This window comes from Equus caballus, chromosome 1, assembly GCF_041296265.1.
Source record: "Equus caballus isolate H_3958 breed thoroughbred chromosome 1, TB-T2T, whole genome shotgun sequence".
NCBI lineage: Eukaryota > Metazoa > Chordata > Mammalia > Perissodactyla > Equidae > Equus > Equus caballus.
In genome coordinates, this window is record NC_091684.1 from 105739318 (window position 1) to 105751567 (window position 12250).

At 61.0% G+C, this 12250-nt stretch overlaps 1 protein-coding gene across 12 annotated transcripts in view; it reads right to left on the reverse strand.

Annotated features, from left to right (window-relative positions):
- Positions 1-12003, reverse strand: part of LOC102149743 (uncharacterized) — a 34249-nt gene extending 22246 nt beyond the window's left edge. For 8 of the 12 annotated variants that reach the window (XR_011438493.1, XR_011438505.1, XR_011438507.1 and 5 more), the window contains exon 1: positions 5-477. Coding sequence is in view for 1 of the 12 variants with exons in the window: in XM_070266687.1 (XP_070122788.1) it covers positions 11515-11614 (100 nt within the window). In the remaining 11 variants the exon portion in view is untranslated. Of the gene's footprint in view, positions 1-4; positions 478-7467; positions 7605-11514 lie in introns of those variants that run through there. The other 4 variants (XR_011438497.1, XR_011438496.1, XR_011438508.1 and 1 more) reach the window with 4 other exon arrangements.
- Between the last annotated feature and the right edge of the window lie 247 nt (positions 12004-12250).

Sequence of the window (12250 nt, forward strand, 5' to 3'; positions counted from 1 at the left end):
GTACCTTGAGGCTGCGTGTTTCTCATCTCCTCCTTGTTTGCCCGTGCCCAGCGTGGGTTAGGGACATTTCAAGAGACAGAAGTGGGTTATCTTGGGACCAACTGCACTGCCCGCCTCAGGAAAGAGTCTAAAAGCTCAGGCGTGGTCCAGCTCAGGGGGAAAGAACTAGTAACTCGGCAATTGCTGGTTTCTCTTACTGGATGATACAGAGGGAAAAAGCGAGGGTGTTCCACAACTAAGGCGCACCAAAGTCTCAGAAGAGGGGGCCCCTTTCTTGGGACAGCCACACAGGTGTGTAAGAGGCTGATAGGACCTGCCTGCACCCACAAAGTGCCTTATAACAACTCCCCACGCTCCAAGCAGAGGAACGTCTTGCCCATTAGAACAAGATCATCAGCTGGAGGCACCTGGCTCCCAGCTTCCTTGCCTGGCCCCACGCTCCTCAAACCCTTCTCCTTAAAGCTGTGGCCTGGCTCTGGCGTGGGAAAGGCAGCTCGGAGCTTTTCACAAATCCAGTATCCCCTTGAACCAAAACCAATTAGCCTGGCCCAAGGTCCTGTCATTGAGGCCCTGGCCCTCTTTTCAAACCCCTGCGGCTCAATTGCCGTGAGGGCCTGGCCAGTGAATGCCTGACCACTTAAAGTGGTGCTTAAGCCGGACCGGCCTGGAAGGAAGGAGCCAGCGCTATGCAAGCCGCAGCGGCCCATTCTCAGAGCCACTGACCAAGGTTTTGTTCCAGCCACAGCCCCCACCCTGGCTCTATTTTTAAAAACCTTTCCGTCCTCTCCGGTTCCCAGCTGTCTGGAGGAGAGATGAAAAGCTGGCTCTAGGAAGCCATGAGACACCCAAACTTGGCTCCCCAGACAGAAAGGACACCCCCAAGTTCTGAGTTCTGCCCCCAGTAGTCTGCCCTGCCTGCTAAGGGGAAAGGAGCTCTAACATTGATAGGGCACCCACTGTGCCCTCCACGCTTTCCCCGGTGATCCTGCACCCCAGGGTTATGCACACCCATCTTACAGATGAGACAACTAAGACTCAGAGCTGGGAAGTGACTTGCCCCAAATCACAGCACTTAAGAGCAAGGCAGTTTGGGGGGTGACTTCTAAGAGCTCCTGAACACCATTCTCAGGAAGAGAGAGAGAAGAGGATGAGAGAGAGACCAACATGGCCCTTTGGACCAAGATGAGAACGACAGAGGGGAGTACGACCTGGGGAAATTTGAAAACTCCTGCAAGAGCAACTCCTGGAGGAACCCAGGTCTCTGTGAAGGCCCTGCCCACATCGTCCATTCTCCCCCTGCCAGACTCCAGCTGAAGTGACCCTAGGTGGAATGGGGGTGACACGCCACAGGCTACTCCAACCCCCTACCGTCGCCACCTCCCCTTCACAGCCGTCCAGGCGGAGCGAAGACTTGCCCTCTGCGATGGGCGGCACTGCCAGGGCGCCCTGGCCGTCGCCATGGTGACGCGCATCCCACCCTAGGACAGAGCTGATTGGTCACTGTATCCAGGCTGACGGAGGGGGTCTAAAGTCAAGGCGGGATGGGGGACAGAGACACCCCGACACACACGCGGGAGAGAGAGGTGCCAAGGGGGAAATGAAGGCTATTAAAATGGCGCCGCTGCTGTGGGTGCGCATAGCCGGGTTGGAGAAATCCGGGTGGTTTTCTTGACCGCGCCGCCTGGGTCCTGGAGGGCGCATACATCCCGCTGGGGCTGCCCCGGGGTCCAGGGCTGACCCCTGCCTGCCTCGCCCGGACCTGGACTTAGCGGCCGGCACACCCCAGCCGGCTGGACCCGCCCCCGGCACGCTCGGCCGGGCGGGCGGATTAGCCCGGGGCCGGCGGACCCGAGGGCGCGGGGCGGGCGGCCGGGGTGTGGGGCGGGGCGGGGCGGCGGCCGCGCCTCTCATCCCAGCGCTGCGTGTGGGAGCGGCCGGATCAGGGAATTAGCGCTGTAACTTCGGATTAGTAACGCTCGCTAAATGAGCGCCTAATTCCGACCCTGCATGCTTTTCAGCGTCGCGGCTGGGCCCTGGGAGGCCTCCCGGCCTCGCGCCCTCCGCGCTCCGGTCCCATTTCCCCGGAGGTGGGACCGCGGCCGCGGAGCGCTCCCTGACCGGCCTGGATGAGGCCTCTGGCCGCGCCGCAGCCGGATTTTCGGCGGCGCCGGGGGATGCCAGCTTTCCATTCGCCGGGGCAGAGACCCGCCTGGTCCTACAGTCGTTCAGGGTGGGGAGTTCCTGGACCGGTGAGAAGGCAGCCCTTGTGCTTCACTGGCCACGGGGGCTGCCCCGATCCCTGCCCCACCAATGCCTTGCTGTGCGACCTTTGGCGAGCCATTGGGCCTTACTGAGCTCGCTATTTCCAGATGTCATATGAAAGGGGTTGAGTGAAGAGCATCTTGGAGATCCCAACCAATTCTGGCTTCTAAGCCGCAGCTTCCATTGCGTTCTCAGGCTCCCCAAAGCCTTTTTGGAAGGGGGGAGGGAAGGAAGGGGAGGCAGGGCAAACTTGCCACAAAAGAGAAGCCCAAACACGGGAGCCGAGTGGCCAGAGGAGGCCAGAGGAAGACCTCCGTGGGGCACGGGAAGAAGCGCTGAGGAGGCCCAAGGCCAGGCCGGCTCCCCCAGGGCCGGGCAAGCCAGAAGAGGTCTGATGAGAGGAGGCACCAATTTTGAGTGTGGGCCTCGAGCTTCAAGTGTCCAGAGGGGATTTGAACAAGGCTAAATTAGGGGCGGGCATCCATGCCTTGAGGCAAAAATCGGGCGGGGTGGCCTCTCTCCAAGGGCCGCTCTGGTGCGTGTGGGGTAGGGTCTGGGAGATTAGGATTCTGGCGCTCTCTGCCCGCCGAAGCCCGGCCACCGCGATCCTTTCCCTGACCCGGGAGGTTTGCATCAAGGGATTTTCGTAGAAAGCGGAAAGAAAACTGCATTCTCCCCCTCGCAGACTCCTTCTCCCCCACAGCCAGGTTTTAGGACTGCCCAGATGGTTTGGGAACCCCAGTGTTTAAAACAAAAGCAAAACCCCCCCCAAGAACTCATTTGAACTGTGTAGACACAGCTGTGAGGCTGCAAAGCCACCGGGCTAATAGAAGGACTAGTTGTTGCAAAATAGCAAAAGGATAGGGATGGTGGGAAGCTGAGATGGAAGCCCAGGGCCCATGGCCAGCTGGCTAGGAAGGGAGAACAGGGCCATGGGGTGGGAAGAGCTGCTCCGGTTTCCTCCGAAATGAGGTCACCATCAGCGCACAGGCTCCCAGGTGCGCTGGAAAGGGAGGGCCACCCAGGGGATGCTGCTCATGGCTCGTGGATCCTGAAACACACTAGTCACCCTTTGCCAGCCTCTCGTAAGCAAAAAGGGAGACTCACCTTTAAAAATGGGGGGGGGGTACACAGGATCCACGAAAACCTTGTACCAGATAATTATCTCTGGGGCAGAGAACTGGGGACAGAGGGAGGGCAACTGACTTTCCCTGCCTGGGCTTCTGTTTTCTTATTTTAATTTTATTTTCAATAGCTAACACATTCACATGGTTCAAAATTCAAAAGCTGATACAGTGAAAAGTCTCTCTCCACCATACACCCGAGCCTCAGTTTCTCTCCCCAGGGCCAAGGGATTTCCCTTTTGTACAGTTAGAATTTTTGCCTTTTACACATATAACCTATTTCCAAAATAATTTTGTAACACAAAGGCCAAAAAAACAACAACGCTTGAAGGAATGAAAATGGAAAGATTTCTATTATTGAGAGAGGACTGGTCAGCTTCTGATAGGGGCTGCGAACGTGGGCCTTATAAATAACTGAGGGAGAGGCTCTGAGGAAGGAGGAGGTGGACCGAGATGGGAATAAGGTGGCCCGAGCCCAGCTCTGCACTTCTGAGCTGTGACCCCGGAAGAGTCACTTCAGGCCTCCAGATCTGTTTCCTTGTGTAGGAAAGGGAAAAGGGATGGGGGCTGTGTCTGGGTGGTGGCTGCCATCCCTTACACCCTGTCTGTCACAGCACTCACAGGCTCACATACTTAGAAAGCTCCCCAAACCATCAGGGCGTCTGAACGCACATTGGATTCTTTCTTCCCTGAGACATGGAGGGCTCTAAAGCCACGCATCCCCAGGAGCCCAAGCAGTTCCCCAAGCTTCCTGGGAAGCCCTGAGTTTCAGGACAAGGTGACATGTCAGGGAGGGGAGTGACCAGGAGGCAGAAAAGGACCTCAAGAGGAACCCCAGCGCTGGGTGCTGCGTGGGACCCAGACCTCCACGCAGTGAGCAGGGGGCATCCCACTCCCCACGCCCCAGCTCCGAGGGACTCGGAGCCTGAGTGGCCGGGTGTGCTGCATAGGGTTGCCATGGGAACGGAATGCAGATTTGCCCCAATTGCTTTTTTATTTGCTAGACATTGTAATACATCTTATGTTGCGACTTGGGGAGGAGGGGGGAGAGAGGGGGAGGGGGCACTGGGAGCCTTTCCGCACCTTAACCACTCGGGGAAGTTAAGGAGGCGCCAGCGGAGCGGCCAGGCCTGGGCTGGCGCAGAGGTGGTGGGGTTGGGCTCGGTCCCTCCCACCGCCCGTCCGCCCGCCCGCCGGCGCTTGGTTTGTATGCAGGGCAGGGCCGGCCCGTCGGGGAGGGAGGCCCCCACCCCGGCCCCTAGCCATTGAGCGCACTCCTCGCCAGTTCTGCTCCGCTTCACGCTGCACACAGACCCCCCAACTGCACACAAAGGCAGCTGCCAGAGCCCGTGAAAAGTGATCAAATTATCAAGAACTTGACCTCACGGAGGGGCGAAGCTCCGGCAACCCCCAAGCCGTATGCTAATGGCGTTCAGGGGCTGACTCGTAGAATAATTCGATAAAGGCCGCATTGTTAGCGGCGGGGCAGCCTCCTGCCCACCCCTTCACTTCCCCCCATCCCCACCCCCTACCGGCCGCTGTCTCTCTCCCACCGCATTTGCATCCCAAAATCCCCGTCCGCAGCTCCGGGAGAGGATTGTTCCAGCCTGATTTATGGGGTGAAGGCGAAGGCTGGCGCCTTCCTCACTAGCGACCCCTCTGCAACCCCATGCCCCTCCCTTCCCTCGGCGCGCTCCAGTTTGGGGTTCCTGCCCCGCCGCTGAGGGATGCGGTGGGGTGGGGGTGGGGGAAGAGGAGGAGTAGGGGCAAAGCCGGCAAGTTCCTCCAGGGTACGGAAAGTGTCCCCAGAGAGAGAGAGCCGAGGTCAGGTACCTGGTCCGGGCGCGGCCGCTCCGCCGGGCTGGAGTCCTCTGGGCGGGCGCTGGGCTCCTCCGGGTTCCTCTGGCCCGCGCGGGCCGGGCGGCCGACGGGGCGGGCACTCGCACGAAGTTGTGAGAGTCATTTCTACTTTCGGTTATCTAGCTTTATGACGGCTCTGTGGCACTCATACAGCTAGATAACCAAAGAGAGAAACGGGCCTCCCTTCGCCACCGCCGCTGCCGCGCCGTGGGCCCCACGTGCCGCTGCCCGCCGGGCGCGGGCACCGGAGCGGGCGCCGCTCTGGGAGCCCCGGGTGCACGCCGAGAGCCAGGGGGGACCGACAGACACACAGACACCCTGACTCCCACAACCAAGGCCGGCAGCCCCCGCCCAGTTCCCTCCCTCCTCTGCCCTCCTGGCGCGTTGCTCCCCGGCTTCCCGCTCTGTGCGCCCGGGCGCCGGCGCCGGCTGCCCGCTCCGACGGCTTCCCGGGGCGCACCGAGGGCCCCGCGCCGCGCGCCTCTGCAGCCCCGGGAACCCCGGCCGCCCCCGGCGCACTGGACCACCAGCCCTCCTCTTGCAGGCTAATCGCCCCGCGGGGAAGTGACGTCAGGCCAGGGATCGGCCAATCACAGGCTCCCATTCAAATCCCAGCCCCCTTCCCGCGCTCCGCACCACCCAGCCTTACAATGGCCTCGGCGTTCACGGCTTCTCCTCCCTGAGGGCAGGGGAGCACCCGCGCTGCTCTCAAAAGCGTTAGGGCTGCGCGCCTGGGTGCGCACCGTCTGGCCTTTCCCCCAAGCTCCTCTGCCTTCCCCCAAGCCCCAGGGAGCCTGGCAGCCACCACGGACATCACAGTTAGGGAGCTCCGGTGAGGAGGTTTGGGGATGCGCGCCTTGGGGCGTGGTGAGGGTCTCTCCAGGGTGGCCAAGTGAGCACTTGGGAGGCCAAGAGCCGAGAAATAGGAGCCGTTTCACCTTTAACTTCCCTCTTTCTCTCCCCACGCCCAGCACCTTGCAGTAAACCCAGCCCACGCGCGGGAACTGAGAGTGGAGGAAGGAATTAAGTATCCTGGTGCATGCGGGTCGGTGTCCCACCCATAGCGCCTGGCATGCAGAAGTTCCCGAGCTATGCTACACTCAGGCCCTGACGCTCAGTACCAGGCTGCTCGGTCCCTCCTCTCTCAGCGCGGCTAGGAAGGTACCAGCGATTGTGCCCGGCCCCCTGGAGATGTCCTAGGCCCGAACTGGCTGCTGGTTAAATTCACGTTCCACAGAAAAATCAAAGCACAAAGCCGTGCCTCGGCCCTCCTTCCAGGGCTCTCAGCACACACCTGGCCCACTCGCTGCCTGTGGCTCCACCGGGGAAAAGGGCTGCCACCCTGGATCTCCCGGAATCACCCCCGAGTGAGCCTGACAGCAGAACTGGAGGCCCCACTGCAGCTTTCCAGTGGTAAGTGGCCCATGGGCGCCCCTTTTTGCTCACCCCAGCCATTACCCCCTTCCTTCTTGATGCTGTGGCGACCCTCCAGCCTTGGGCGCTGGGATCCACCTTCCCCCACCCGCCATCCATGGGAAGCAAAGGATTAAATATGAAAAATGCACTATCTTTGCTCCCAGATGCCCCTCAGAAAAAAAATTTCAGTCCAAGAGCTAGGGCCAGATTCGGCAGCAGAGTGGTCCGGTTAATTCCCGGCTTTCAGCGGTCAACACACACAGGTTTTCTCTGCCCAGAGACTCCCACTGCTTCGGTCTGCGCAGAGCACGGTGGGGCTGGACAGAGGTACGCCTCAGGATCCATTCTGGTGGGGCCTGGGGCACTGAGACAGTCTGGGCCAGGCAAATCTGGAGATTTGCCTTCTTTCCAAAGAGGGCGAAAAAGGATGGTTTGGAAAGGATTTCATGATTTTTCTAAATTTCCCTTTCTCCTCTAAAAATGACACATCTCCGTGTGTCCGGTTCCCAACTGCGTCAAGTGCCTGTTGCCCCACCGCTTGTCTCAGGTATGTTCTATTTTCATCCTGACCCTAAATCCAGGGCCGTCTGCATCCCACTCCCATCCCAGCCAGCTTGTGCCAGACCAGGCCCATCATTTACATATCTCCCTCCAAATCCCATTTTGCATACACATCCCTTTTTCCAGAAGGCACACAGGAGCTAGACAGAGCAGCAACGGTGGAGAAATGGAGAGAGGCCAGCAGCAGCCCTGGGGAAGGAGCCACCCGAATTTGGGCCCGAGACAGTTAATTCCAAAGGATTACCATAATTGGGAGGCGCCCCTTGCCTCCTTCCTCCTGCAGCTCCAGGAACCTGCACTGTCTCCCTTTCTGGGTGTGTGTGGGGGTGGCCTCCTCGTCCTTCTGGGCCACCCCGGGTGGGGCTGCGGAGGCGGGAAGGGGTGGAGAAGCACGGTTCACCTGCGAGAGAGGGAGGGGGGAGAGGGAGCGAGGAGGGAGAGAGCGAGGAAGGAGCCCCTCGGACTGTGATTTAAGCAGGATGCTGCACAAAATGGCTCCTCAGCGAGGCTCACGGTAACACGGCGGCGCCAGAAGCCCGACCGGCAAGCTGAGGGCGGGTGGGGGCTCTGGGAGAAAGAATTAAAAGCTCGATCTGGATTCAGTTCAGATGTGGGAGGACACTGTCATCAGGGCCCCATCTCTGCTACCCTTTTTGGGAAACTGAGTCCCTTGGTGAAGAGCAGGTGAGGCTGGCTAGGGAGGCTCCCACGCCCTGTTTGAGTGGGACTGTCCCGGAATCAGCAAGCCCTCCGTCTCCACCTCCAGCACCCGGCCATTACAGCCTCACTCCCAGGAAGGAGGCCATGGCGAAAGCGTCGGCTGGCCATAGGGAGAGGATGCTCTGGTGGGTCAGGACCGGCTGGAGGTCTCTGAGGGCTGGTGGCCAGCGTCCACACACAGCTGAGACAGGGGCCCAGGAAATGGTCCAGGTTGAGGCCGGGCAGAGGTGCACTGTGTGGGCCGGGCACCACCAGCTGAGGGTGGCAGGCCAATTCCAAGCCTGAATGGGGAGAACTCGATCAGCCCTGGCTCCGATTGCTCCCTCCTCTGCACATTGGACTGAGTTTGGGTCCTATGCTCTTTGTCCTACCCCAAGCCCCTGGCCTTGGCCTGCAGGCCCTCAGGTATGGCAAACCATGCACTGGATCTGAGTGCTGGGTGCTGAGACCACAGCGCCAGTGGTGGTGCTGGGCCCTGGCCATGGTGCTGAGAGGCGCCGGCCGAGCCTCTCTTGCCACTGCTTCATTTGTCCCAAACCTCCTCGGCCTCCTCCCCAGAGTCCCAAACTGGAGCTCAGCGGGTGCCAGCATCTACTAGGGCAAAGGAACGGCAGCTGGAAAGAGAGCTCCAGTGGCAGGTGGCTCCTCAAGAGGAGGTTTCTCTCCTAGGCATCTCCACTGAGAGCCTGAGACTCCATTTTTCATATTCAAACCTCCACCGCAGGACAGAGAGGTTCCTGGGAACCCCTGGCCTGTGTCTACAGAAGTGCCCATTCCTACTGCAGCCACATGTCTGCCCTGTACACCTTCAGGTTCACACAACCTGCAACCCACACATGCACACTTGGCCCAAAACCCATCTCGCCACTGGCCTCAGGCAAGTGGCAGATACCTTGCCCATGCACGCACACGTGTACACAAGAACTCTTGCTCTTGTGCCCATTGGCAACCTCAGGTGCTTGGGTTATGAGCTGGCTTTGGCCCCAGTTCCTGTTTCCTGTTGGTGGTTACACAACTCGGTGCAGGGGCCCTGACGACCCACAGGAGTGTGCCCCCCATTCCAGGATGCAGTGAGTTAAGGGGCTCAATGGAAGGAGAGGGGGCAGTTCTGACTCTAGCCAACAGCCCTGGGCAGGGGCCCCTGGTATACCAGACTTGCCCTGATCCAGACCCGGATCATGAGACCAATGGAGCTTTCCAAGCTCCAGTCCAGGCAAATGCAGCCACTGCACCTGACATTCAGCCTGGAACTAGCACTCCTTTCTGGAGCCCCTCTGGGCTTTAATTAGGAGACAGGGTCTCCGGTCACAAGCTGGCTAAGTCCTGAGTACCCTTTCTCCATGGCTCCCTCCCTCCCTCCCTTGCTCCTTGCTCAGGCCCAATCTTTGATGCAGCTGATCTTCCCATTGTCTGGAGTCTGGAAGTCCAGCACCAGATTAGCTCAAATGGACCCTGCTTCCTGCACCCAGGGCCCCTGGGGCCTCCACGCCCCCCTTCATGTACACGTGGTCAGCTGGGCTGTGGTGCCCTCTCTGGCTTTCACGCCTGGCCTCCCTTTCCTCAGAAGCTGAAGCTTAGGCATCCAAGAGGTGGGCTCCGGGGAGGCCCAGGCTGGTCAGGAACCCAGAAACACCCATCCTGAAAAGCCATGGGCAGAGTGGCACCCCTCCCCTGGGGTCTCCAGGAGCTGTCATAGCTACTGAGCATCCTGCGAAGGAATCTTGCATGGCATCCCCCCTCAGTGCCCACCTAACCTACCCTCTGGACTGTGTCCCTTGATTGAAAGCCAGACTCTCAAACTCCATCCTCTCCCTCTCCACAGCTGAAGAATCCACCTCCTTCAGGATTTGGGGGCTCAAAAAAGGGGCTCCTTTTAGCCCCAGCACCTCAATTTCTTCCCAGTCACAAAGAATCAGACTGTATCTCTTGATGCATGCACTGCTCCCATGATCTGACCCTGGAGACTTTCCCAGCTTCTGCCACCTGCCTGTCTGCTGGGGGCCAACCTGGACACCCCCGCCTCCGGCTTCTCCCAGAGAAGGCCCTCACCACTGCCTCAACCTCCACGGTCACCCTCTAAGCTCTCTGGAGCCTGGGCTGGAGAAGGCTGCAGAGAAACCCTCAAACGGATCCAAGAGATCTGTTCTGGGGCATGAAGGGGGGAGCAGAACAGAGAGGATTTCCCAACAACTTCCCATTACAGAGGGGAAAAGCGTGCCATAAATCTTGTCTAGAATGGGTGCTGTGTGTGGCATTATTTTTAAAAACATTTCTTCAGGAAGCCACTTTCTGGGGTGCTTTTTGTGGGGGAGGGGATAAGAAGGAAGAGGAGAGTCAGGGGCAGAGGCGGGGAAGGGGCGGCCGAGCGCTCCCGGGAACCTCACTTTGGAAGCGCCCTCCTTCCTGCTAAACCTTTCTCCAGTCCCACAACTTCCATCTGGCCCTGTGCCCCTCCCCATTCTGCATCCCCAAAGTCCTCGCCCCTGGACGCTTCCCACTGCCCCACGACCCTTGACCTTGGCCTTGACGATTTGCTGGGGATGGTGTGTCAGGCCCCAGAGCCGAGCCCTGCCCTCCACCCGCAGTCAGAGCGCACCCGTCACCCCGCCAGGCGGCAGCGGGAAGCCCCGAGCCGCCCGTGCTGCCCAAGGGGGCCAAGCAGGGACGCTCCAGCCCCTCTCCCAGTCCAGACCAGCTCCCTGACGCTGCCCTAGCTGAGGCACCCGCCCTCGAGCCCTAGCCCCCGCTCCCCAGCCTCACCGAGACACAGCAGGCAGCAGCACTTACGGACCGGGAAGGGGGCCGGGGGGCCCGCGAGGCAGCGGCGGGGGTGGGGCGGCTGCGGGGACGGCGGCTCCGTGCCCCTGATCTGGCGCTTCCCCGGGCTCAGGCCCGGCTCCGGCCGCTCTCCGGGCGCCCCTGCCCCGGCGCACGCACGGCCGAGAGCCGCGGGAGGCGGGCCCGGTAGCGGCGGTGCGGGGGCTCCTGGCGGCGCGCGGCTTCTCCCGGCTCTGAGCGGCTCCCAGCGCCGCCTTCTCGGGCGGGCACGGCCCGCAGTGACGTCAGCGCGGCTCCCCCCGTCCCCCCTCCCCTCACCCCGACCAGTGCGGAATGGAGGGGGCGGAGGCAAGCAGCGAGGGGGGCCCAGCCCGCGCCCCGGTGCTTCCTTCCCCGCCCCGCTTGCCCGCCAGCTTTTCCCGGGGAGTCGCGGCGCCATTCGAGCCCTTCGTTTCCCCCGCACCGCCAGGCTCGCCCCGAGCCACCAACAACCTGGGAGGTGGTGGCAAGCAGCGGGTTGGAAGCCTCGCTGGCAGCTCTAAGCTCAGGGATCCGGGCTGCTTTGGGAGAATGCAGAGCTGAGAGGATGGGGGCGTCTTATCTTTTCCCCTCCGCAAGCTTAGGCTATCTACGCTGGATTGGCCGGTCCAGGGGCCCCCGCGTGAGCTCGGATATCTTAGCTCGGGGAAATGTGTCCCGTTCGGCGCCGGGGGTGCCCTCCGGTCTGGGTCCTGCGTCTCCAAGGTCCAGAGCCGCCGCCCCCCACCCTCCCAACCCGCCCTGGGCTGTGCACCTGCAAACTCCACGCGGTGGAACGACTGCGACCCGGAGCCGCTGTCCAAATGCTGAACTCGGCCTCCCGAGAGGCGGGCTCCCGACGCCCCGCGCCGCATCGCTCTGCATCGCCCGCAGGGGCGGGCGGCGGGCTCTGGGACAGACAGCGCCGAGCCTGGGGAAACTTTGGTGCTTCAGGATATCGGAAAGCTCCAGAGGAGGAGGCGAGCGGTCAAGGGGAGGCGGGAGCCGAGAGGGCAGGCAGAGCAGCGCGCCTTGCTGGTCGCCCTGCCACACCGAACCACCGTCTTCCCCGCGCGCCCGGGCTGCTCGCCCCGGGTCCCCTCTGCCTGTGTGTTTCTCCTGCCGCCACAGCAGGGGAGGTCCCTCCGGCTGAACTTGTCAGCGGGTCTCACCATCCATCACGAGCCAGACAGACAGGCCAAGTTCACGAGCAACGCTGTTAACCCCTTGCAAACCGAGCGCCTCCCGCAGGAGGGAGCCGCCTGGCTGGGGCGCGCTCTCTCCGATTCCAGAGGCATTTCGTCCCGGAAACAGCGGCCGCCACGGCTCCTTTCTTCTTCCCTACTTCTCTCTTTTCTAAACAATTTGGGGGAAGGGCTAGAAGAAGGAAAGAGGACTTGTCCCCCCACCCCACCATCCCCCAACGCATTTCCTGACCTTTTGTTTCTGTCATTTTATTTACTCTTCTGGTCCCCATAACCTCTCCGGTTTTTCCTCTTCTAAATTAATTT